General features: G+C 38.8%; 1 protein-coding gene across 5 annotated transcripts in view; it reads right to left on the bottom strand.

Annotated features, from left to right (window-relative positions):
- The window catches only part of LOC118414352 (nuclear receptor subfamily 1 group D member 1-like), a 40,571-nt gene that overhangs the window by 8,788 nt on the left and 7,171 nt on the right, over nt 1-24,612 (bottom strand). For 4 of the 5 annotated variants that reach the window (XM_035818392.1, XM_035818387.1, XM_035818380.1 and 1 more), the window contains exons 3-7: nt 12,580-12,730; nt 10,488-10,600; nt 4,986-5,148; nt 2,597-2,844; nt 1,074-1,607 (exon numbers count right to left, since the gene is read on the bottom strand). In XM_035818392.1, coding sequence (XP_035674285.1) covers nt 1,074-1,607; nt 2,597-2,844; nt 4,986-5,148; nt 10,488-10,600; nt 12,580-12,730 — 1,209 coding nt within the window. The remainder of the gene's footprint in view (nt 1-1,073; nt 1,608-2,596; nt 2,845-4,985; nt 5,149-10,487; nt 10,601-12,579; nt 12,731-24,612) is intronic. The other variant, XM_035818370.1, reaches the window with a different exon arrangement.

Here is a 24,612-nt window from a genome sequence, read left to right as displayed (position 1 = left end):
ATATCAAGGCAAACAAATTTAGCACAAAAACTCACGGAACTGTGCATGAGATGGAAGGCACATCAACCAGATTGCAGTGCTAGGTGTTCGAGTTTCCCCACCCAGAAATGTCCGGACATGGATGTCAGGCTCTGTCCTGGAATCTATTGACCCTGGGGTTTGCAACTGTCAGGCCAAGGCCATCATGAGCTATGTGTCATCACAACTGGTTACCGTGCTAGGCTCTGAAGTATTGGTAGATCAGTGGAATAGCCATGGCTCTAATGTACCTTAATTACCCTACTATACCATAGCACCACAAAGGTGGAAATGCTATTATCTCAACTGGTGCAGAATTTTGGTGCAGTTTTTAGAGCTGTAAAAATTCTCAACAGCTTCTTTGTGACCAACAAAAAGGAGAGATAATTTAAAAGCAGACACCTTTTGGGCTTTATCATTTTTGGACATCTCTGACATACTTGCCTAAAGATGTACATGTACATGTATTTTGTAGCCTTTAATACTGTCACTAGGTACATTGTTTGAACCTGAATTGGAGGAGGTACGTGTATGTTCTTTTGATTACAACACCTTTTGGTGATGACATAATTTACAATGTAGAATGCACAATACTGCACTTGTATCTTAAAGATCAAGGTCCCTTCAGCGTCAACTATGGACCAACAAGAGTTCAACGGTAGCCCCTGTGAAATAGCTACAGTTTTTCAAACGTCTCGCTTGATTGCATTTCCTTCATTATGTGAATTATGCCATTGATTACTTCCTGTCACGCTACTGTGAACATGAAAAATATATATTATACAGTTGTAGCTGTAGCTACAAAAACCCGACAGACCAAAAACAATTCCTCCTACAAGCCTCTTCCATTGACCTGCCTGATCTGATACTTCCTGTCACTCTTGAACTTTTCACTGACACAATTTTCCCAATCACTTCCTGCCACTCTGATGATGGTGCATTAAAATGCTACAGACACACAAGAACATAACAAACTGGCACACTGAAAACAAAGCCTTTGTACAGTGGTATGCCAAGTTACGGTCATCGTAGTAAAAGTAAGTAGAGATACCCACCAGTTCCCTAACAGCATTGAGATACTTGAAGGCATCTTCCACTGGCAAGAACTCTGCGATGTCCACAGGCCCCCCATTGGTAGGGGGCACACCTGAGGCTGGGCCGTAGGGGATGAAGTGCTCCACTGGGGGGTAGGGGATTGGACTGGCCATGTTCCCTGTCTGCATCTGTTGGCCAGGGCCGGGGTAGGTTGCGCTGATGAGCTGGCTTGTGGTAGATGGGGAGGGGTGCATCTGCAGGGGACTTTGGTGCATGAGAGGGGAGGGGGAAGTCGGCATGCTGTGCATGGGAGAAAAGTGTGACGTTGGAATGGGACCCATGTTGGGAGAAGTAGGCGACGTTGGGAGAAGTTGTGCCAAGGAATTCACATTACTGTAAGCTACAGTCGCAGCCGCATTGGGAGAAGAGTAGCTCATGTCTGTGTGCGTCATGTGGACTGTGGCGGGAGGGGGGCTGAGGGGGTAGGACTTGTGGGGGCTAGGTAGAGATTGCATGCTGGAGTGGGTTGACTGGGTATCTCCCCAAGATGACACCTGAGAAAAAGAAGAGGATACTATGTAATGCTTGGGTTCTGGACAATGGCAAACAACAATAAAAATACCACAGCTATGTATATTTCATCTACACCTTTTTGATTCAGTCAAGGTGATCACATTTTGTGCTGGTACAAATGTATGTACATGGTTAACATCAGAGATATGGTTTGGTGTTAACCCAGTTCTCTGTACCCATCTTTTTTTCTACAGAATCAACCCAAACCAAGGAGGTTGAACGTCCTTGCCCAAACTAACACGTTCTGTGTAATACATCAAACCTGAACATCAACAGCTTGAAGATGCTATGCTACCAAAAGATTTAATGTGATTACCTTGGAGAGGTTGTCTTGTGGTTAGGGTTGTTGAATCAGAATCTATCCCATAGCAAACCCCAATGTTACATGACTAGTAATGACTTGGGAAAGTCACTTTAGACCTATTTCTCCATTTCACTCAGGTGAAAATGAGTACCTAGCTTTTGTTAGGGACAGCTGTGTCTATATCTAACGCTAGTTCACCTTTATCCGTGGGGTGACCTTTATCCGTTGTCTTTAAAAACAGCACATTTAGGAGTATTAAGTCTGCTGACAGTGGTTTCAAATTTGCAGTATTTTCAAAATGTTCCGATTTGAAACCACCGTCCGCCAACTTCATATCCCTAAATGTGTTTTTCTTACAAAAACCGAATATAGGTTACCCTCGGATAAAGGTGAACCAGCGTTACATGTATATAGCCGTTATCACTGCCATCCAGCATAACACATTAACTGGCCTATTACACACCTCTCTAATGAGACTTAAAGCCGGAGACCCACGTTTGAGTAGACCCACACCTTGAGTACTTTAAAGATCCCAAAGGGACCACACTTATTGAAAAGAGTGTTAGAGTGGATGAAACCTTACAGTCTGGTTCTATAAGCTTGTACCTATCGTAAAAAAAATGGTATGTTATGCCAAATGGCAGTTGACTGGTGATGTGAACAAACCTGTGAGTAGGAGTTTGAGTAGGAGTTGCCTACCGGGGACGGCTGCTGCTGAGAGTGGTGCGTAGACGACGTCGGCGAGATGGGGATGCTGGGAGACATGGGCACCCCTGGGGAGGTAGGAATGTTGGGGGAAGTAGGAATGGGTGGGGAGGTCGGAAAGCTGTGTCCATTTCCTTCAGATGAGGGTGACTGGAGCTGTTGCAGCACCCCATGTTTGAGGTAGTTGGGTTGGCGACCCATTCTGATACCTGTGGATAGGCAAATAAAGATGTATGTTACAAATCCACAAAATGGTATCTTTCCTATATCATGACTCTAAACACTAGAGTAAAGTATAGTAAAGCGGAAGAGCATACATGTAACATTGTGCACAGAATGAAAGCCAAACTGTACCCTGTACAGTTGACCGCTGGGCATGTGTATGTGTGGCTTGTCCTGATTTGTCCACTTTTATCAGCACGACCGATCAGCGGTACAGAACTCCAGGCTAATGATGTGCTGGCAAGGTCAAGATGAAGATTTATGGCATGACCTGACCAGGGCTTACCACACTCAGTAGAGCAGGGTAGACCGTTAAGGTCCATTGTTAATTGCATTATTTTTATGCCTCATCAGAATTGAATTGGTAAGTTAGCACTAGTACTTAGACATCTCATCATTGGAAAACCTGATGTCATGACTAGATGTATATGATGTTTGCAGTTAAATTATCATGGTGTGTACATGTAAGCAGGTATGAGGCAACAGTGCCTGGATAGGATCACAATTGGAACCATGGTTTGGAATTTTTATCAGTCAATAGGTGGCTACTTTGAGTCTCACTGATACAGGTGTGTTTCTGAGTCTTTGCCCAGTTATGGCTCATGACCATGACAACAATACTGATGTAACATGGGTCAATTTGACCCATCTCCTTCATTATCTTCTAAAGTCTACATGTAGATTGTACTACATGACAAGGTGGAGGAGGCGACACAATTTACATGTAGGTTGTACTAAATCAATGCAACTAGTCAGTAGTCTCATACATACTTTGCCAGTTACGCTGTATCTGGTGCTATAGCTGTGCGATAAATTTTATCTGACTTGACTTCCCAGTACTGAGACAGTATTTCTATCAGCAGAATGAAGAAAGATCATGTTTTGGGATCAGCCTGAAGACCATGACACATCATAGCTTTGTTTACTTCTTGTGGGCAAATTTTCATGTTCATCTTGGCATTTGGTGACTTGTTGGGTACTATGGATGCTATGTGTGATTTATTACAAAAAGGGGAAACCTTGCCTTTGTTCCTCTACAACAACAAAAAACAGAAGCCAAAACCAATTTGTCTAGAAACATATTAAGCTTTTGAATTTGCCTCTTGTTACAATAATGTCAATCACTGTCCTTGTCTCAAGTTTTGTTTCCTACATGTACTGTATGTTTCTATCACATACTAAATGTTTCTCAACTCTAAGAACTTGCAATTAGGCTTTGGAAACCAATTTGCAATAAACTTGTTGCTGCGACTCTTCATGGTCTGAATGGTACAATGAATCTTCAAAACATTTAGGCCAAAAGATTTCCCGTTCTGATAATGTTACGACTCATTGTGATCAACTGCCAGACTCTTTAAAGACAGCAATGAATACGGAATACATCCCTCATGGCATCTTCCGCTCTGAAAAGGTTTTTAATACAGCCAAATGTCAGGCCAGCTCAGTATCAGCGATGTGGACCAGCCTGTGTCAATCAGTATGGCTTCCCCTTCACAATAGGTCATAGGTCACTCTGACAAGGACTGATGTCTGATTCATCAGCAACACTTTCTCATCAGCATTTAAAATCCAAAGTTCAGCTTGACAGGTACTGTTTAGTAATAGACTGTATGGGTTGAGGCATTAACAATCAAAGTTGTCAAGCCCAACATGTTTTTTCTAGGTGTACATGTGTGTGAATGTGTGGATATGTGACTGTCAATATAGACTTGGCAGCAGCACCATAAAAACAAGTAGTATCACCCTCCATAGGGCCCCAATTGTCTGACCCCGATTTAGGTTGATGCAATTTTACTCCACCATACCTTGGTGATGAAATACTATTGATTCAGGGTCCCTCACTGGTAGACAATGCCCGCAGATCAGAACGTCATATTAGGCACATGCTCAGATGGATGGTCATTCGTAGACACTTAAACATTTATCAACAATCAAAAACTATTCATTAACCCCTTGTAAACCTGCTGTTTTTCTCAAGAATAAAATGTAGTGCAGTAGAGTCTAGTTGTTAGTTGCAAATCAAGAACAATTGTAGTTTGATCTCGTTTGCAAAATTATGACAGTGAGCATTAACAGGAGATGTTATAAAGAGTATGAATAATATTGTTAACTATAGGTTAATACTGACCTTCCTTCGACATTCCCACTGCCAGACACTTTGCATATCTACAGTAGCGACACAGGTTTCTTGTGACCACATTGATGGCACAGTCTTTGGACTTGCTACATCTGTAGGATTCATACTCATACGTTCCATTCTTCGTTTTCAGCTGGCTACGCCGGAAAAACCCCTGAAGAACAAATCACAAAAAGGCATGAATACTAGTAATCAGAATAAAATTTTAGTCAAGTAGGTAAATTATGTACTTCAGTATTCACCATAATTATTTTTGTATACTATACTATCTTGTTTGCATTTTATATAAGGTAACATGAGAAAATATGTAATTGCACAAAAAAACAAAAGTTTGGGAGTCACATTCATTATCTATATCATATCATAAATCCTATGATGTCATATCATACTTGTTGTGTCAGTTGTGTAAGAATGTACTGAATAACTTTTGTAATGGTTATATTTTGTGATAGGAGGGAAATGTACTAAGTCTAAGGGAGGCATATTCCCGGTGCCATGGATTCAGAGTAGACCGGTCAATGTGAAAACTGTAAAACAACTGTGAAAGTTTCAAGATACACAGAACTATGCTGATGATTCAGTCTCTGTCATGATGAGTTTAATCCGACAATTATACCAAAGACTGATGAAAAATTACAGGCAACAAAATGCAATAACAGCATATTGCAGTAAATGCCAAGAAAATCCTATGACAAATAGCTGAGGTTGCCTAACCAGAGGGTATGATGGTTATTGCTTTATCTGTAAATCCCACCTGTGACCCAGAAAATGGCCTAGAAAGGAAAGGTAAGTTTGCTGACCATTTCTTTGCCTATATATCTTGGGCAGTTATGCCTCGTTCAGCCTGTTAATGGACTGTGTACGTGGAATGGTAAGATCCTGCAACATTTGGGTCAGGTATTTCTGGGGCAAACTGTCAGATTCAATAACACAACCAGCATTCAAGTTTGTTCCATGTAGTCAATCTTAATAAAATAAAACTAAAAATTTGCAGAACAAAGTACAGAAGTAAGTCTTTTCCTTAGTAATGACATTTGCAATGTTTTTGTTGAATGTTAAATGTGCAATGGCTCAGACGATGACACTTCACTTCTGCTTAATAGCTGTGGCTGCTCTCCTTAGCGGTCCTTGCCCCCAGATATTGTGAATCTGCTCACATACCCATCTGATGTGTCCAGACTAATAACTGAGAATGTATTCTAGGATGTTGCTATAATGATAGTTTTGTCATGTAGGTGACTGAAGGTGTGTCATGTCATTGTAAATGATTCTTTTGAAGAAACACAATTTTTTCTAGCATGTTAAGTATTTATTAAATGGTAAAAGCTGCACAAGCAACTACTGTCAAACAGAGTCGTAACTATTGAACAGCCTAAATGTACAATGTACAGTAACCACTACATTATTACCTGGTTCAAGTACAAAATAGTGCAATTTATCATTGGGCGGCACTACAATTTGTAGAAAAATTTATTACTGACAACTTTCAACTTAAAGGATAAAAGATGAGGCAAGATTTTTTGAGACCTGCTACATCATTTCAATTAAAGATTATCAAGGGTAGACTATAAGAGGTTGATAACTATTAAGAATGCTACTTGAAATAGGATGAATAACTCTGACAAAAATCGATAGATAAATCATGAAAACAAAAACTTAAATTTGTTTTTTTCCCTTCTAATAATTATTTGAGGACAATTTTCTACAATGATTTCAAAAACCTTTATCAATGTACATTACAAAAAATCATTCATATCTCAACATGCACTGATAGTGCTTCACTTCATTTTACTCCTTTCCTTATCAAGTGTATTCAAAGATTCCATTGACATTGTACATGCTTACATCTGGTACATGTATTGTACCTTGTGCTGGACAATCTTGTTTACTTCCATACCCCATTGCGCATTAGTGTTAACAAAGCAACAAGGCCATTACACTGTCCATGATTCAAACAGCTCCAATGTAATCTGATTCTATCTCCGCAAAGTCAAGGTTAATTCTATTATGGTCTGCCACCCTGCACAGCTGTCACGTTGAGTCCCTTTTGGAAAAACTGACAAATAATCTGCCAGGCCACAGGTGGTGATATTAGAAAAACAATTTTGATACAAAATTGATACACTATACTGAGACGTTGGCTTTTGTGAAATGTCCTTCTAGATTTCTGAGTGGGCGTCTCTGTCCATTGAAGCACAGATGCATGACATTTGTGACGTTACTTGGGTTGGCATAAGTCTCCTCAGATACACCTGTGCAATGGCAAGTGTGTACGGCTGAAGAAGAATTTATTTCGCTTCACACTACAGATAGCATTGTGTTTTCAAGTTGAGACATAGATTGATTGCTGTTTGCTGTTTGCTTGCTATGATTGATTTTCAGCAGCTCTTCCATGTTCAACATTGATGTGCCTTTATATATCAAACACCTCGGTCCCTTCCTCTATATGTATCACTTACGGCTTACCAAGTGTAACAGTCAGGACTGACCTTACTTGAACTTAAATTGTGTTGTAAGAGGTGTTTTAAGAAAAGATCAACTGACATTATTTGTGCGAAAGGTCACCTAATTTGCATAATCAATGAGGTACATCTAAAATACATCACTCGAAAAGGTTATCATCATTTGGCAGAGGTATGAGGTTGTGGAATTTTAGGTTAAGTTTAGTTGTCATTTCAAGCTTAGAAAAATACATTTTCACATCAATTTCATGAAGATGAAATTTTTTTTTGTTTCCAGAGGCAAATTTTATGGAGACCGCTTTGCTTGATTGTGTACAACAATGTACATTTTGATCAGTACAATTGGTTCCACGGGGGGGCCCTTTACATTGGTGCCCTTCAAGCCAACAAGTTAACCTGTACTAAGAACCTTTACATTAGGGAGAGCACAACATAATATTCACTCATCATTTGGATGATGATGATGTCGATCATTTGGAATACACTTCCCCTTCCGTTTATTTGGATACCTCATCTCCTGGGGAAGTTCAGGTGTTGAACTGAAACTTCGATCTGTGATAAAAAATTGCATCCATTGACCTGGACAAAGTAGATCAATTATGACTCCCCAACAGTGGGCAACAGTTAGACTGTAAAGTGTAGACAAGGCAGACAGGTCAACTCTGACCAACCCTTTCCCTATGGGCTGACTGACCCAATTGACTAAGCTTGTGATTGATTGGGTCAATCATACCATCCACCTTTCATTGTCAGGAGTTATCAGGACTCACACAGTCTGACCCAGATGGAACATCAGAAAACGGGCTAACCTAGGCCACTACAACTCATTTCTTTGGTTCTCTGACATTCTTTGGTAAAAATTGGTCAAGATGGAAACAAAAGGCTGGGAAGAATACATGTACTTCAAAATCATATTTTTACATCTTTATTGTATTTACTGCTAGAAGCTGTCTGTATAAAGGTACAGCCCTCAGATTTTAACTCAGCTTTATCATATTATATCTTAGCATTGAAATCAGAGAATCAACCAATAAAACTGGTGTGGCCTAATCCAACCTTACATCATGACTGTCACCTGATGTGAGAGCTCATTACCATGTCTGTAGCAAGTTTCATCAAGCAGTTCTGTGCTCAATCAATGAGCTATCTTTTGTCAATATCAATTTGTGTAGATGCCATTTCTCCAATAGACAATTTTTTTTCCCTCTATACTATATTTTGATGTAAGTGGTATACATGATACTGTAACATAAGTTGAACTCCTTTTTTTAAAGACTTGACAAGAAGGATCTGTTGCTGAGATAAAGTTTACTCTATCCAGGTTTTCAAGGATGGCTCCAATCTGACTAGATATGTCAGGGAACTTGACAAGAATATCCACTGAGTCATGATTGATGATAATATTACCTGTGCACAGTCATCCTCAGGAGGCAGTCTTAAGCTGGCATTGTTCTCTTCTTAACAGTACAATGTGCTTTGTGATCAGATTTTATTGACTTTAATGATATAAGCCTTCTTTTTATGTTTCTTTCAATATTTGTTGTATACTTGTTTGAAGAGGACCTGGAAATTTCCGCATATCAAAGGTAACTACATGCTTAATTTCTTGAATTGTCAATGATTGAGAATTTGTGAACTTTTCACAACTGTTTTCAAGAGGAAACTTTTACCACAGACAACTAACACTCATCTTGACATTTAGTACCACCCTGCTATATCTGTAGATCTGTACGCTGCATTGGACACTTGTTGCTTTTGACCTTTAACGGAGCATCAGTAGACGTAAAAGATGGCCTTACCGTGAGAAAAGCAGGGTTCATCTCAACGCAAGTAGCATACATCTCGGCTTACCATTCTATATTTTTGATTTTGTACATGGTTTGAGCTGCCAAAACATATAAGTCTGGTATAGAAAACAAAGCTATGCCATCATGATCAGTGTAGATTTGTAACTTGATGATTGTCATGAAGGTTAGGACAGTTGAACAGCTTGGGCATGTATCGTATGATAGGTCAACAGTTAGGATGTATTTACAAACATATTCATACTGGGGATTTTATCTTAGTGTATGCACAGATAAATAAGACAAATATGCTCTACTTTCACTAGGAAGGCTATGGTCTTATGTTATCTTTTTGAAGTTATCTTGCTGCTTTTCTAAAATTTTATAGTCAACATCAAACTTTTTAAATAATGTTAAATAACGTTAAATAACGTTAAATAACGTAAGTCTGGTGGTTGGAGTCAAGACTATGCTGATCCTAGACAACAGCAGCTTCACACAAATATAGGTACACAAAGCTGTGACTATGAGGTAGCCAATATTTCAGTCCTTGCAGGTGGGCAGACAGACAGCCCAATTACCATTAAAACATTTCAGCCATATTTTTGTTTACCCTAGGGACATAGGTTACAACAGACGTTTTGGACTTTCATTTCCTATTTTCTAACTGGAACTATAAGATAATTGAACTTCCCAAAAAACAAATTTTGTTAGCACATGTATCTGAGGAAAGTTTGGTCATAAATAGTGTATCTAAGTGGATGGTTCTCCTTTACTGGCCTCATGATGCTAGGGATAATTATTATGGTTGGACAGTCTGATGCAACACTTTAAAAACAGGGCTCGAAATACACCCCAAATTCGAGCTGTGGACCTTTTCCACTGTGAGTGCACTTGGATATTTTTGTATGATCACTATCGTACATTTCTATACAGCATATTTATTTGTTGTACTACTTGTTCAATATTTGAAGTTAGCCATAAAATTTCAGATTCAAGCTCTAAACAGTAAGGTTTGTAACAATTAGATTTTATTTTGCTAACTTAAGTCCATGTAGTGCACCCAAATTTTTTCTCTGCACCTAAATTCTTACTAATAGGTAAGGTGCACCAGGGCCACACATTACCAAAAGTGAATTTTGAGCCCTGCTTTAATGATTGTCTTGGGTAGGACAGGTAATGCGAGCTGGTGTTAAGTATTGTGTGTGGTTGTGGGGAGGGGGGCTTGTGTCTTGTGGTTTATGTACCTTGCATCCTTCACAGGTGTCCACCCCAAAGTGGAACCCCGAGGATTCCGCCCCACAGACTTTGCAGGGACTTCTGGTCACCGGCGGCTGCGAGCTGCTGGAAGCACGGTCACCTGCGGACACACACACACACAAAACAGGATTGAAGGGGGTCAATACCCAAGTGGCCTGTACAGCAAGAGCTAGACAAACATGGCAACCCAGAAATCCCCACAGCAGAAACAAATCCCATGACCTAGATTCCATTGACTGAAATTTATGTAAATAAGCCTGTCTGGCTGGCTAGCTTGTCAGTGACAGGGATGAAGGAATAATGAAGGGCGCATCAGCAGCAGAGATGAAACTATTGATTTTCCTTGATGCTGATAGATTCAGACTAACTGTACCAAAGTAAGCAAATTGGGACACAATTTTTTGCTTCACCATTTAGGTTGCAATAGATGTGACTTATCTAGGGCAACAAAGTAGGGCACACATAATGGCCCAGACAGTATAAATTAATGACGCTTCTGATGGCCTATGAAGGAGAGAAAAGGGATGGCAAGAAACCTGTCTGACGGTAACTTTACCCAAAAAAATCGAACCAAATAGAATAGACACACATAAAAATTTGTAGTAAATTATTAAGCTGCCAATAATTTCAACCTGTTTGCTTTCAACATACAGTGTACACAAATAAAACAGATACATTTTAAGGTGAAACATGTCAAATTTACATTTAACATTTTAAAACTAGAGTTCCAATACCCCATTGATTTGTCAAATGATAGATAACTTTTTAAGTGTTGTAAATATTTTCTACTGATTATGCAAATAAAGTCCTCATTTGCATGAATTGTCTTAGACTATCATGTTCTCTTCCCAACATTTTCCATGAAATTATGCTCGTTCTCATTTCCCCTACAAAACTCATTTGCATAAATGCATCCATTCTTTCTAAGTTACGGACATGTTTGAGTGTCCTATCATGGAATGCAGGGAATATATATAAACTTTCCTCCTTAAAAATAATTATGCAAACTTGTTCCTGATTTTCATAATCAACACTACATTAATAATCTAAGGCTAAGTTGAAAGCTATTTGATCATGACAATCCATCAACCTCTTCTTGATTTATTCTCTTTCAAAGCTTGACAAAAAATTGGTCCCTGCAGATCCCCCAAAAAAATACTTGGGGTCCCAAACCTACACCACTTACAGTTCCTTATATTAAGAACTATCTACGCTAGGTGGCCCATTATCAAACTTGATTTTCATTTTCCCAACGTTTTTCCTAGTAGTACTATCACAAGGATTCATCCACAACTTCTTGAGCACCACCTGGCCAATGTGATCACTTTTTGGTGGACCTTTCAATATAGTTTTTCTCATTGGTAGAATCTAGTCTACAGTGACCACCTGTCGACATGAACCAGGTTTCATCAGTCCTGAGTGGGCTTTTTGAGCAGTTTTACTGTAAATTGGAAGTTCTATCAGCATGGCCAGTCTTAAGTTAATACTGAGATTTAGATGTCTCAGTCTACACATTTTCACAATTTTATACACAGGATATAAATTCTTCTCTTTCATCCTAACAAAATATTTGGAATCATAAAATTGAGCAGGTATGTACAAAATATACAAATGACATGAATACTAGTTACTGTTGTACATTCTATTCACAGCATAAGCACTGCAGCAAGATCAAATTCACTAATATAAGTTTGGTTTTATATATCATATGATTAACCTTCATTTACATCATACTAATACCTTATAATTTTCCATAATTCAATTGACTAGAATAATTGATTGGAAGCAAAGAACACATTTTTCAGGAACTGGAACTTCAAGACCTCATGATCAAGACCACAACTGTAAAACTGTAAATTGTTTAACTTTCGCAGCAGTTTTATTTTGCAATAGGAAGGAAAAGGACTTAAATTCGCAGCTGGAACAATTTTGTAGGACAGTAGCCATACAAGGGAGACAAATTTGTGGTCTCATGAATTTACAATGGACAGGTCACTGCGAAAACAGAAAATAGAACCACTGGGAAAGTTTCAAGATTTACAGTAACTCAGTCTAGTGGAAAATTTTCTTAAGTCTTACCTTTTCTAGCCATGCCCACTGCCAGGCATTTTTGGAGGCGACAATACTGGCACTGGGACCGCGTCTGCTTGGTGATGTCACATTTCTGCTGTTTGCTACACTTGAATTTGGTTCGATCCCCGCCATCCTTGGTACTTCTGATGAAGAATTTCTGCAGGTATAGAAGAAGAAGAAGGAAAGCTTGGTTAATGTCAATTGTAATCTAGGTTAATGAGTTCTGACTGGTAAGCAAGGAAATAGGTCACATGACATGACTTTTCCTCCCTTGATATTTGTTACTCATATCAAATAATCTGTATCAGTCCAGTGGCATTTTTATGTTGCAAAAACTTGGAAGTAACTAATGACAATATATTAAAACATCTAAGTTGACAGACTCTCAGCCCAATAAAATTCTCTCAGTGCCAGAGTGTGACCGCTGACCTACGACCTGACACCTTCTAAGAAGGCTGGTGCCCCTAATAACTGGCCATGGGTTTCGCGAACTACACGCGCAATGCTGTTTCTAGAAGAGCTTGCAGAGATTATGTCATTGGGCCTGCCGAAAACTGAAATGTTCATGTTCGTGTCTGTAAAGCTTTAAATCAATCTTGTTTATATGTATAGTACATGAGTGAAGCTCAGCTCACAAGGGCTTAGTGTCAAGTGCACCTTTACAAAACAACTGTACGTTCGAGTAGACCATAGGTCGGGAATAGGACCACTCAAGTTAAATCATACCAAAACTAAAATACTGGTAGTGACTTTTCTCTAAGTGTTATTTGAGACTACTATTTCCTTCTGCAGAATTACAGACTAGACTACGAACCAGTTTGCATAATTTTTATAATTCTTGCTATTTTCACTGTCGAAACTGTCCAAGAGGACCACTCAAGACCAATACAATCTGGTTTATGTGGACAGGTGGTTACTATAAACAGGATTATTGCTTGTGTCTGTGGGAAAACTTATCTAGGGGACAACCAACAAGTGGTCACATTGGCCAGGTGGTCCTTATGCAGAGGTGGTCACTTGTACTAGTTGTAGAGATTTGACTGTATCAGAGATGAAACCCCCAAACTCTAAAATGACCATGCATAAGAGCAATCATACTAATTGGCCTGAAGTGCAAAAATCCTTGGAACAGTTTCTGACAGATAGTCTAAAAGACTACATGTAGGACCTGTAAAAAAACCCAGTATAAATAGTAAAGAGTAGTTGTATAGTGTTTAAGCTGCACCATAGGCCTCTAATAAAAGGGTTGAAGTAGATGTAGCATTCCTTTACACATAAGTAACCGACGAACAACCTTGTCACAGTCTCATAAACTTTCTGTCATTGGTCAACACTGAGTTTTTTAAATCTATTATGTTTTTTGGTTGGTACTTTAAGCCTTATTTACAATACAGATGATATCTAGTATTACAGTAGTAAGCTATCGACTTATGTACAAATTTGGGTTCAATCCATCTTACAGCACATAAATATGAAAAATTTCAAGTGACTTCTTTTTAAAATCTAACGTTATAAGTGGACTTACCCAATTTAAGTTTCGATGAAAAATAAATTTGTTGATAGAAGATTAAACATGTACACAATGTACATGTTACATTATTCATTGAACGCTACATACATGTAGCTTATTAAAATAGTGGGGGACAGTGCTACTTATACCTTGAACCATTTGGCAGAGATGAAATATATGTGTATGAGCATTCTAAATGTACAAAATACAAGCAGACAAAATGGAAACTTCGTCTTTCTGCATTCAGCACAATATTATCTTCTGGCAAAGTTTTAGTTAAAAAATCTCATTGATAATCAATTTGCAATCAGTACAATACAAAATAATACATTGTCTGTAGAAATATACCAAGTCTTGTACATTTGTATACTTATATACTTTGGAAAATAAACCTTAATTTTGTGTAGTTTGTCATGCAATTTTGACATTCTGGTAATAGTATTTTGAAGTGTGCTGTGCGAGAACAAATCAACAGCACCCAAAATCCCTAGATTTTCCTGAGTTTGCAAATGTACAACGATCAGGTGAAGAATGTGACTGGGTGCTGAGTAAAATGCACCTGAATAAAATATATTATTTGGCCCTGCTAACAAGTACTTATATGTTGAAATTGCATGACGAAGATGTACAAGTAACAATGTCCCCCATCTATGACTGCAGTAACAACATGGGATGATTTTTGACCCCAATTTTTTTACTTGGTTTCAGGAAGAAGGTTTCAAATCATTTTCATAAGCAGCTGCAGAACAAAGGATGATGGAAGAGGACAGGCCTAACCAAGTACTGACAATGAGATAAATCACTTCACAGACTGACTAATGCCCTCCACCCTACAGAACTAGGACACAAGGACCAGTAAATGAGACTCCTATTGGGAACTACAGCTATAAAGCCTATAGACTTGATTGGTGTGATGGTCCTCTACGTTCTTTTTCTCTGGAATGGGCTTTTCATTAAGATAAGAAGAGTACTATGTACGTAGAGAGAATTCCAGCATATTTTCTTTGAAACGCTTTTTCTATGTACAATAAAACAGTTGTGGTGCTAGGTTAACGCACCAAGCCTTTTCGAATCCACATTCAAAGTATGGCCAGGATGTGGTGAGGCTGTGATAATCTGGTATATAACCAGACCTTCCTCTGAATGTCAAGAAGAAGAGGCTACTCAGAGGGTTCACGCTGCTGTGAGGGGTTGTGAGGTCAGTACATATTTTATCCTGCAGACTGCCCCACCAGCTGTCTGTTTCTAGGCCACACAAAACAACCCTGCATCATTACCTGTAGAATAGGCCAGCGCCTATTCAGGACGCATCACACACATGCCAACTACAAGTGCTCCGGACCTAAATTGGGCAGCCCGGACCCTCTATTCAACAGGCTGAGTTTCTATAGAGAGGTCATGGTAAGGATAGGACCTTGCACTAGAGGTCTGGCACTGCTGGAGCCTGTGCTTCACCTACTGACCCTCACCTTCAGACCTGCACAGATGTGCACCTGGGAGTCGGCCACACATGGCAGCTTTCTTTCACAGGTTTCTATAGGGATGAAAGTACAGCCTCCCCTGCAGCTCTGACGGTTATTGATGGACTTGCACCTGCCTTAGTGCTTTGATACAATACGCAGATAAGGAACTAGTTTCTGTTTGAGAAATCCCGAAAACAGGAAATTGATCCACTGTGATGTTGATATTCGTTATTTGTAGTGTAGAACTCCCTATATTCACTATACGTGACGCAAAAAACCTTAAGACAGACTTTGACTCTATAGACTCACAGAGTACCCAGTTTCCCAAACAACTTGATGCAACATGCATACGCTGGAATCGCTTAAGCATAATCTCCAATATCAAACATGCACTGCATACATGTACATGTCGCAGATGAGCTATAGGGCAAACAATATATCATGACATGAAAACAAGACAATATGATAATAGCAAGACTGCACAACCATAATATAATCCCCATGTACTACAAGGCTCAACCCTGTTGCCCATTATCTTTATGAGGCTGTTTATCAAGTCTTATCTGCAACACTTAATGTTATGAACATACAGGGATTTCAACAAGGTAGCAATGGGGTTACTTGCCCCACCTCACAAATACTACTACAATGTACTTGCATCTTCCTTTCCAGCCTGGGTACCAGACCCCAGCCTGATCTCAAAAATATCTATGGTGTGGGGATAGATATTTTTTACATCTGGCTGGGGTCTGGTATCCAGGCTACTTCCTTTCAGGTAAAAGTAAGGCTGACAACAATATGCTGTTGTGTGATAATCATGTAAGAATATGTCCCTCCCTCAGTGTTTCAATATTTTGGGGGGTCTGACTCTGAGGCATGCAACTGTGGCCATAATATATTTTCAGGGAGTATCGTAGGCTACCCACTGAGGGCTCACACGACCAGGCTTGCAAAGGCGGAACCAGGATGATTTGCAGAAAAAAGCATTTGTACAACCTTTTCCCTTTTACACACACAAAAATTACTGTCGCCAGCAATATTGCCACCAACATCATTTGTACCAATGCTTTACTGCAGGTGTAAAGTGGGACCAAGCTGATCTGTAGTCTTACTGCATCTAGCAGCCATACTACTAGTATACATTTTTAAGACAAAGTGAGTTACACATCAGAGTACTGTTGTACCTATAACTATAATGTAGCCAATTACAGCTGGTATTTTCTGGAGTCCGTCCACAAACTACTTCTATGGACTGTGCTACTATGCTTGTACAGTAGTCTGCTTGACATGGAGGGTAATTAGGAAAATGGTGAAACTGATCGTAAAACTGAGATGCTAAGACCTTAGAGACTTGATTAAATCGCAGTGCTTTGACTTGTAACCCAGTCTGACTTGTACAACTACAATGAACCTGCAATAGTATGTTAACGTTTTCATACATCTTTGTTGAGTTAATCATATCTGTACGTTCCAGACTATATTGTAGTCTTTCAAGTAACAGGCGCACGCCCTGAGGGTTAAAAGCAGCTTGTACCAGACGTCATACAACAGGTATTGCATTTTGTTTGCACCTCTTTCCCTCAGGGCACTGTTGTTATGCTTGCATATTTTCTATTGATACCAACAACAAATGGACTGACTGTATCATTCATATAATATACCTGGGAAAATTCTCCATTTCCAATAATTTACATGGAAACATTTTACCCTTTTTTGTCACTTACAGTGGGAAAAGATTTGGGCAAATGATGACAAATGATCTTCATATCTGCCCATCATCATGGCAAGTGATTTTTATCAACAACATACAAACCCTAATGGCAACATTTGTCCTAGTTTTTGTCAGGCAATGCAAAAATTAAGGTACCATGATGAAGTGTCTAGTCATTTGGTCATTAGGTGTTTCTGTTTAAATTAACACGGAAATTTAAGGAGCCATCCTCGTAACATGAGATGTATTGTACCGGGGCCAGAACTGTCTCCACAAATTTGCTTGTTAGGACAGACAAATGTCTAAAAAATCTGAACTTCATGACATGAAACTGATGAAAACATATCTTTATATGTTTCAAAAGCAACAAAAAGCTGGAGACAGTCTGATCTAATAACAACTGACTCCTTTGCATGTGTTAGACAATAAAACACGGCTACAATCAAATGTATGTTTTAACACTGCGTTTACATCTTAATTGTGTTTTTTTCTACTTTTATCTTATCTTAAAGTAAAAAAGTAACTGTATGTTTGTTGAAAAGACTTTTTCCAGCCAGGCAGAGTGTGGTGAGTGCAGTTTTCACATCTTCTTGCTCACATTCATGTACAATGCCTATTCATGAATTCATCTTTCGGAAGGGAGGTAAAATGGGGGTCCCGTGTTCAAGGAGGTGCATCAAGCACATAAAAAAATATCATTACTATAAAAAATTGGGTACCTACTGGCTGCAAATAATACATCAGATGCATTAAATTTAACTTAAACCATTGTCGTTATGACTTGAACTGCTAGGCATATTGGTGATTTTTAACAGTTCCGTCTACAGGCAGGTTTCTTGTGCTGTCTGACTGTACTTCACTGAGGCATGATGCAGTGCCCTCCAATGTCGCTATGCCTCCAAGGTCACGCCCGAATTCAAGAGCATCGCTGGCATACTGCCACTGTAATCAGTCAGAGCTCCCTAACTCCATCAAAAAGACATCCTCTTTCTCTCACCGTCACGAAGCCATTAGCAACATTCACTTCTACACAAGATAGTTCAATGTATACTGAAGATGATCTGGACGATTTGGACTTCTAAATTATTCTACACACACGCGCATTGCTACGAAAACAGGAAGTGGTTTTTGGCAGGGCGGTTTCTTTGTACTCCTATGGTTTCTGGGAAGGCGAGTCACTATTTTTCCCTCTGACCGCAGATATCCTAACGTGGCCTTGAACTGAAAGGGTGATAAATAGGCATGACACTGCCTTTGTTTTGGACTGTGGATATTGCATTACAAGAAACATAGCTCAGTTCACCAACAGGACATATGCAGTCAAGCTTATCAGGTAGTCATCAAGCACATGTAGTTATGAGGCTACTAAAAATTGTGGCAAAAATATGGTTTCCTTTTCTTTACATATCAATCATTAACCTCCTTTCTAGAACCCCTCCTTTAATCTATTGACTTATCAAAGTACACACATAAAATAAAACAGACTGTAATTTTATCAGTAGTCTTAATTCTCCTATTCTATCAAAGATAGTGAGGAAACAGTCTGCCTCATGCACAAAACCCAACATAACTTCCCATTGGTTAATTGCATTGCCACACTTACTATTAGAAAAAAGCAGAATGGTCTAGACAGTGCATCTCCCGTATTAAGAATCTACCCCCAATACAGCTATCTGCAAGTTTGAACACCATTTGCTGAAGAGCTCGCTCCATTTTTGTATGGTATGACATTGAACACAGCAGTAAGTCAAGTGCGCTTGTTATTTTCTCCCCATGATGTTACGACAGTCTTCTAATGAATTAACACCAGCTAAATGGTCATTATCTTGTTACCATAGTTCTTTCCACCAATGCGCTCTTGCTAAGTGATTATAAGAGAAGTAACACAGTTGCCTAAAGCTTGTGCAGTTCACTTTCAGCTACCACAACTTCAGTTGACATACTTGAAATACTGGGTGCAGACATGCATGCACTATGGTGCAAACAAAATTAGAGTAGTGCACCTAATTCTTGACATAAAGTACACCTATATAATCATGTAAGACCATGTAATAGCACATAACAGTACTATTATACACTTATCATAAAGCAGGTTCTTGACACTGAAGTGTAAAGCCTTTGTTGTATTAGTACTATCTTTGTTGTATTGAAGTTAGCTAAAAGAATTGCAAATTCAAGCTCAAGAGATAGGCAGTAACTCTAGGTTTGCAATTAGGTTTTGCTGACATTCTATTTTATTTGATGTTTCTGTGCATCAATTGTTTCTGTGCTCCTAATGGTTTGATAAGGCACACTTGTCCACATATACATTGTGTTCCACAAAAGAAATTACACTCAGTCTGGTAAGCACCTGAGCAAAAGGTATATGGATTGCTGCATGAAGTTCATGACAAAAATTAATGATAGTTTCATGCTCAGAAATGTGCAGCCTGAAAGAAAGATTATCAATCATATTCTCGCACACAGTCACATATTCCTGCTTTTTGTCAGACAAATAGCAGACCAACACACAGACATTTGAATCAGAACTAAAATAAAATCTTTTCTCCACTGATGGCAATTGAGCTTTACTAAGTGTACAGCACATGTTCACAGCAAGTATACTACATTGAACATTTTACTTCTCATGAAGGAATAAAAATGCTTAATGTAATCTTGTTAATCTGGCAGTCATATCCACATGATAGTGAAGTAGGTCATCTTTCTTTTGAATATATTAACCAAGCAAAATCAAGAAAGATTACATTTTCTGCATCATCAAAAAGTGTTATGTTATACTATAACAAGAGCTAAATGATGGCTACAGTTTCTGAAGTAAACTGTATATTCTTTAAAAAATAACAACAATGGATTACCCATTCTTCTTAAGTGAAAAATTTCAAGTGAAACCAATACATTTGCATGACAGCCTGTGTTTGCTATATGATTATGAATTCATATCTGTCTGCCATTTGTCTGTCTGGTGTGCACATAGCATAAAAAATGCAGGTCAATCATATCAATTTGATATGGCAGTTATTTTATTGATAACATAAGCAAAAGACCACAGTGTTGTGCTGGACTATCCACAATTCCACATGCAGAATTCATACCTGCTCATTTTTCATGACATAAAGCACAAAAATGTCAAGATAGCTATTTGGTCTCTAGAAGAGTCGTGGTCAATTGAATCCAACATGGTGACTGCAAGAAAATACCAGCCAAACTGTTCTCAAAAATGATGTTTCACTCCACACATTTTCATAAAGGCACATCAATTTTGTGCACAGTGAAGCATTAACAACTGTACATGATTGTGAAAGTTCATATTAGGTAGGAACAGTTGAAGGAGAATGTTTGTATCAAGCTTGAAGCTATCCATCATTCCTGACCTAGATGTGCTATCTGTTGGTGGAATGTGTGATGTCTGCTTCACCACCAGAGTTACCAACATGCTGACACTTGTCTAGCCCTCGAAAACTGGACACTGGGAAGAAGCAACCAGGGAAGCAACCAAGTACTCTAATACTTCAAAGTTTTTGCGGTGATTTCATGTCTAAATGTTTCACTGTGACCCCAACACCTTGAAGATAAAACCACTAGTGTTTCCATTACTGTATGATACGTTGACTATAGCGCTATTGCGAACTTTACCACCCGCAACACTCCATTTTCTCCTTACTGCAAAATCACATCAAAGCAAACTTGACTAAAAGGCATTTTTCAGTATATTTCTGCACTGCACCTGTCAGACCAGCAAAAAGAATTGTTGACTATAACTTAATACAAACAGCTACCTAAAGACAGATTGGTTGAAGCCTAGTGTTTAAAAAAGTTGTTTGTATTTGATATCAAATAACATTTCCAAGTGGTGACTATCTCCGACATTTCCCACAACGCACAAGCAACTTTGAATCCATGTTGATGGAAAAGAATAAGCTACATTTTCCTGGCCACCAACTGAATAAAGATGATTCAGTAGACAGAAAATACATAACACCTTAAAAAAAACATGATAAACATTGGTAAATAAAAATTGTCTGACAAATACTTAACCGTGTCTGTAGTTTTGGCTGGGCAATCACAAATCCTCCATGAAAAACAGGTAGACTCAAGTTTCATCGCAAGGAAGAACACATTGTTGTATGAATTGCAAGCCACACATGGCTCTTCTATCCATCTCTAACACTTTGTTGCTTTGTCCTGAACTTGATACTGTGTGTTCCCAACTGTAACACAATTTGGCTACAACACTTGCTACCCATCTTTCTCATAAATATGTGTTCTTGGACTGACTTTCTGATTCATTGTTAATTTTGCTGAGAAATATATTTATAAACTTCACAGGCCTTTTTTTTTTAAACAAAACATTTCACGGCCGAGTTTTGATTGTAACAGAAAATGGAAGAGCTGTAAAATTGCTTTTCCATTTACTAATTTAGTCAACAGGCAATTTAAACATTTCATTCTTCCAAACAGGTATTCTCAATATTTCATTCTGGCAAACTCGCAACCTGATGTGAGACAGTACTTAGATGTACCGCCTTTTGATTACTATTAGACTATTCTTTTGATTTGATTCACTCCTACTTTGATCTTGCAAACGACTTGAAAGTCTTCCCTTTTCTGACAAAACAAAAGCCTTTTAAGTTGGGAAATAAGCAAAGCTATGGTTACTTGGACTGAAGGTTTGAGTGAAAAAGAAATGGAAAGACAGCTGTTCTTGAAAATTTGTTACACTTTTTATGCATCTCATGTCCATAAACTGGTTTAAAAACTGCTGCACCAAACCTGTTCATATAGGCTTCAGGTAGACAGTAGTCGGTATTTCTTTGTGACATCACAATCCATTGAAAGACTTTCCTACTTTTCTAACACAGATCTAGACACTCCGCATAGAGCAATGTCTGATAAATAGGGTTGTTAGACGTTGTAGTCTTAGCCTGTATAATACGTATCAATATTGTGACTTGGCTTGATACAAGTAGTTTTGGGGGCTTCCCTGGTCCAGTCAGACCATGAGGACTTCCATCAAATGTAGTTTCCTGAAGTCTGAAAGCACAATAGGTATAACTTTCTTTTGGCAGGGTATGACTTGAACATGGTGCTGTGACCCTTATTCAGTTTGGATCTGTATTTTGATTGCTCCGGGCTATTGGTACTGAGCGCCGAGTTTCCGTGCAGTGGTGCAGTATGACCAAGAAACCATGTGTTTATGTTTAAAGAAATTTTCGAACCTGTTGTACTGCAAACAGGCAGTAAGATTAGTGAATAGAGAATGATAGGAGGACAGGAGATATCCCTCCTACAGTGACAACTGTGTAGTCAAGCCTTTGAAATTCTATACAAGACTTTCCTATTCTCCCCATTACCAAACAGAGAAAATCATAACTGGTTTATGTTGGATTTCTATAGTTTGCTCATACAGGTCAACTCCCATTTCAACTTGATTGGTATCTATACAAATGAATGTATTATCGAAAAACAATCATTATGTTTTCCCTATGTGAAATTCAGTAGTTTCTAATTAAGTAGTGAGCCAGAGAGTTGGTACATCGGCAAATTCTAACCTAGCATGCCACCTTTTCACGTTGAGATGGTTACTACTACTAGTACTTAGACTTTAATACTTGCCCAGTAAGGTGGAAATATGGCTATAGCTCTAAGTTGCAGTGCAAGTTTTTACAATTACTGAGAGTCTTAATAGTTTCACAAACCCTAGGTGTGTGTGTCTGGTACAAAGTTTCTACATATATATCTTGAAGTTGGTCTATCTATACTCCTTTTTTTAATCCTTCGTGTTTCCAAGCAATCCTGACGTTTGTGACAAAAGAAACATGGCCGCCCCACACAACATGGCGGCAGACATACCTGACATCGTGTCCTACTTTTGCTGCAGAGGATGGAAACGTGTCTGGCCCCCAGGTCACATCTCATGCCAGTACAGTGAATTTTCTAACTACCAGATATGTGGAAATACAGTGTGACCTGCGGGTTAAATACCAGTACCCTACTTTCTTGAAAAACATCCCTCTCAATGAAATGCATACCATACACACTCAGATATTTTCCATCTCCTGCAGTGTCACCCGTTATCCTTTGCCGTATCCGTACATCCTTTGCCATTTCAATGGGAGGGCTTATACTACAATGTAGCATCAGCAGAACATCAAAACATACAAGATTGATTGATTATAACTTCGTAGTGGAAGGACGCCATGCTTGGGTCATACTTATATACAGCCTCATACAGTTGAGAGCATGAGGGCTTGACTTCTGATCAGGGGTGTCTCCAGGATCCATCCCTCTGGACCTTTTTAGCTGTCACGCTGTCTTTCCCCAAAATTAAAGGTGCAGAGAGCCCTGCTGCTGGCACTGTTCAACGTTTCTTACACTAATGACAGTCATATATAAGTTATAGAAACAAAGAGGTGTAGAGTGCGATAGTTGAACCACAGACTCCTTTTCACCAACAGACATGTCCTTCTCTGAGTTCTTACCTTTCAGAAATGATCAGTGCATGCAGGACAAGTTTACAATGTTTCCTGCTTATCTAAAAACTGACAGGCTGTCAATGTGAGCAGAAGAAACATACTACACCTGCAATGGTTTTATATCTCCTCTTGGTCACAAAGTGCTGGAAATGCCAATTCTTTTCTTCATGTTCATATTGAGACAGTCAATGTGCAACTCATTTAGGACTTGCTACATTAATGTTTGAAGTATAAAGACATTTTCTCCTTTAACTTAACATGATCACAAGACATGTCAGCCTTTCATTTTTTTTGTTAGCCATACATCTTTTGGCTGGGATACCTAGAGAAGTGCCTGATGGTCAACAGGAGAAGAAAGAAGCAAATACAATTGTGACAAACAAATGACTTTGGTGTTGTTTGGTGTCAAATCAGATAGCTAAAACTTCAATCTTACAGTGCCTTTTTGCATCATTCAGACAGATATGTGTTTTTTCTGTCACTCCATAAAAGAAATACCATAACCCACTTTCTGTCCGATATGTTCAAAGCAACAGTTGTTCCAACATAGTGGGCTTTTTGACACATTTTTATCTCTTCTGTTTGGGATTGTAGAAGAGTAGTATACATTTCTGGCAGTATACAAATCACAAGCAATTTTAATGGCTACCAGTCTAGCTGAACAATTCCTAATACCTGATCTTCCACTCTTTTACCTCTTCATCCCGAAGATTAGATACAGGTGATAGACACAGCTTTAGAGCTTCAGGTGTTTCAGGTGTTCAGTGTTTAACAACAACTCATTGGGTTTAACGGCCACTTTTTGCACAAAATGCAGGGCTATCTTCTGCTTAAATTCTTTTCCGTTCCACTCATTGTTTGGTAGCCCGTGTTTTTAATTTT

Source organism: Branchiostoma floridae, chromosome 1 (genome assembly GCF_000003815.2).
Source record: "Branchiostoma floridae strain S238N-H82 chromosome 1, Bfl_VNyyK, whole genome shotgun sequence".
Lineage (NCBI taxonomy): Eukaryota > Metazoa > Chordata > Leptocardii > Amphioxiformes > Branchiostomatidae > Branchiostoma > Branchiostoma floridae.
Note: the sequence above shows the minus strand (reverse complement) of the source record. Positions and strands in the feature narration are given on the sequence as shown.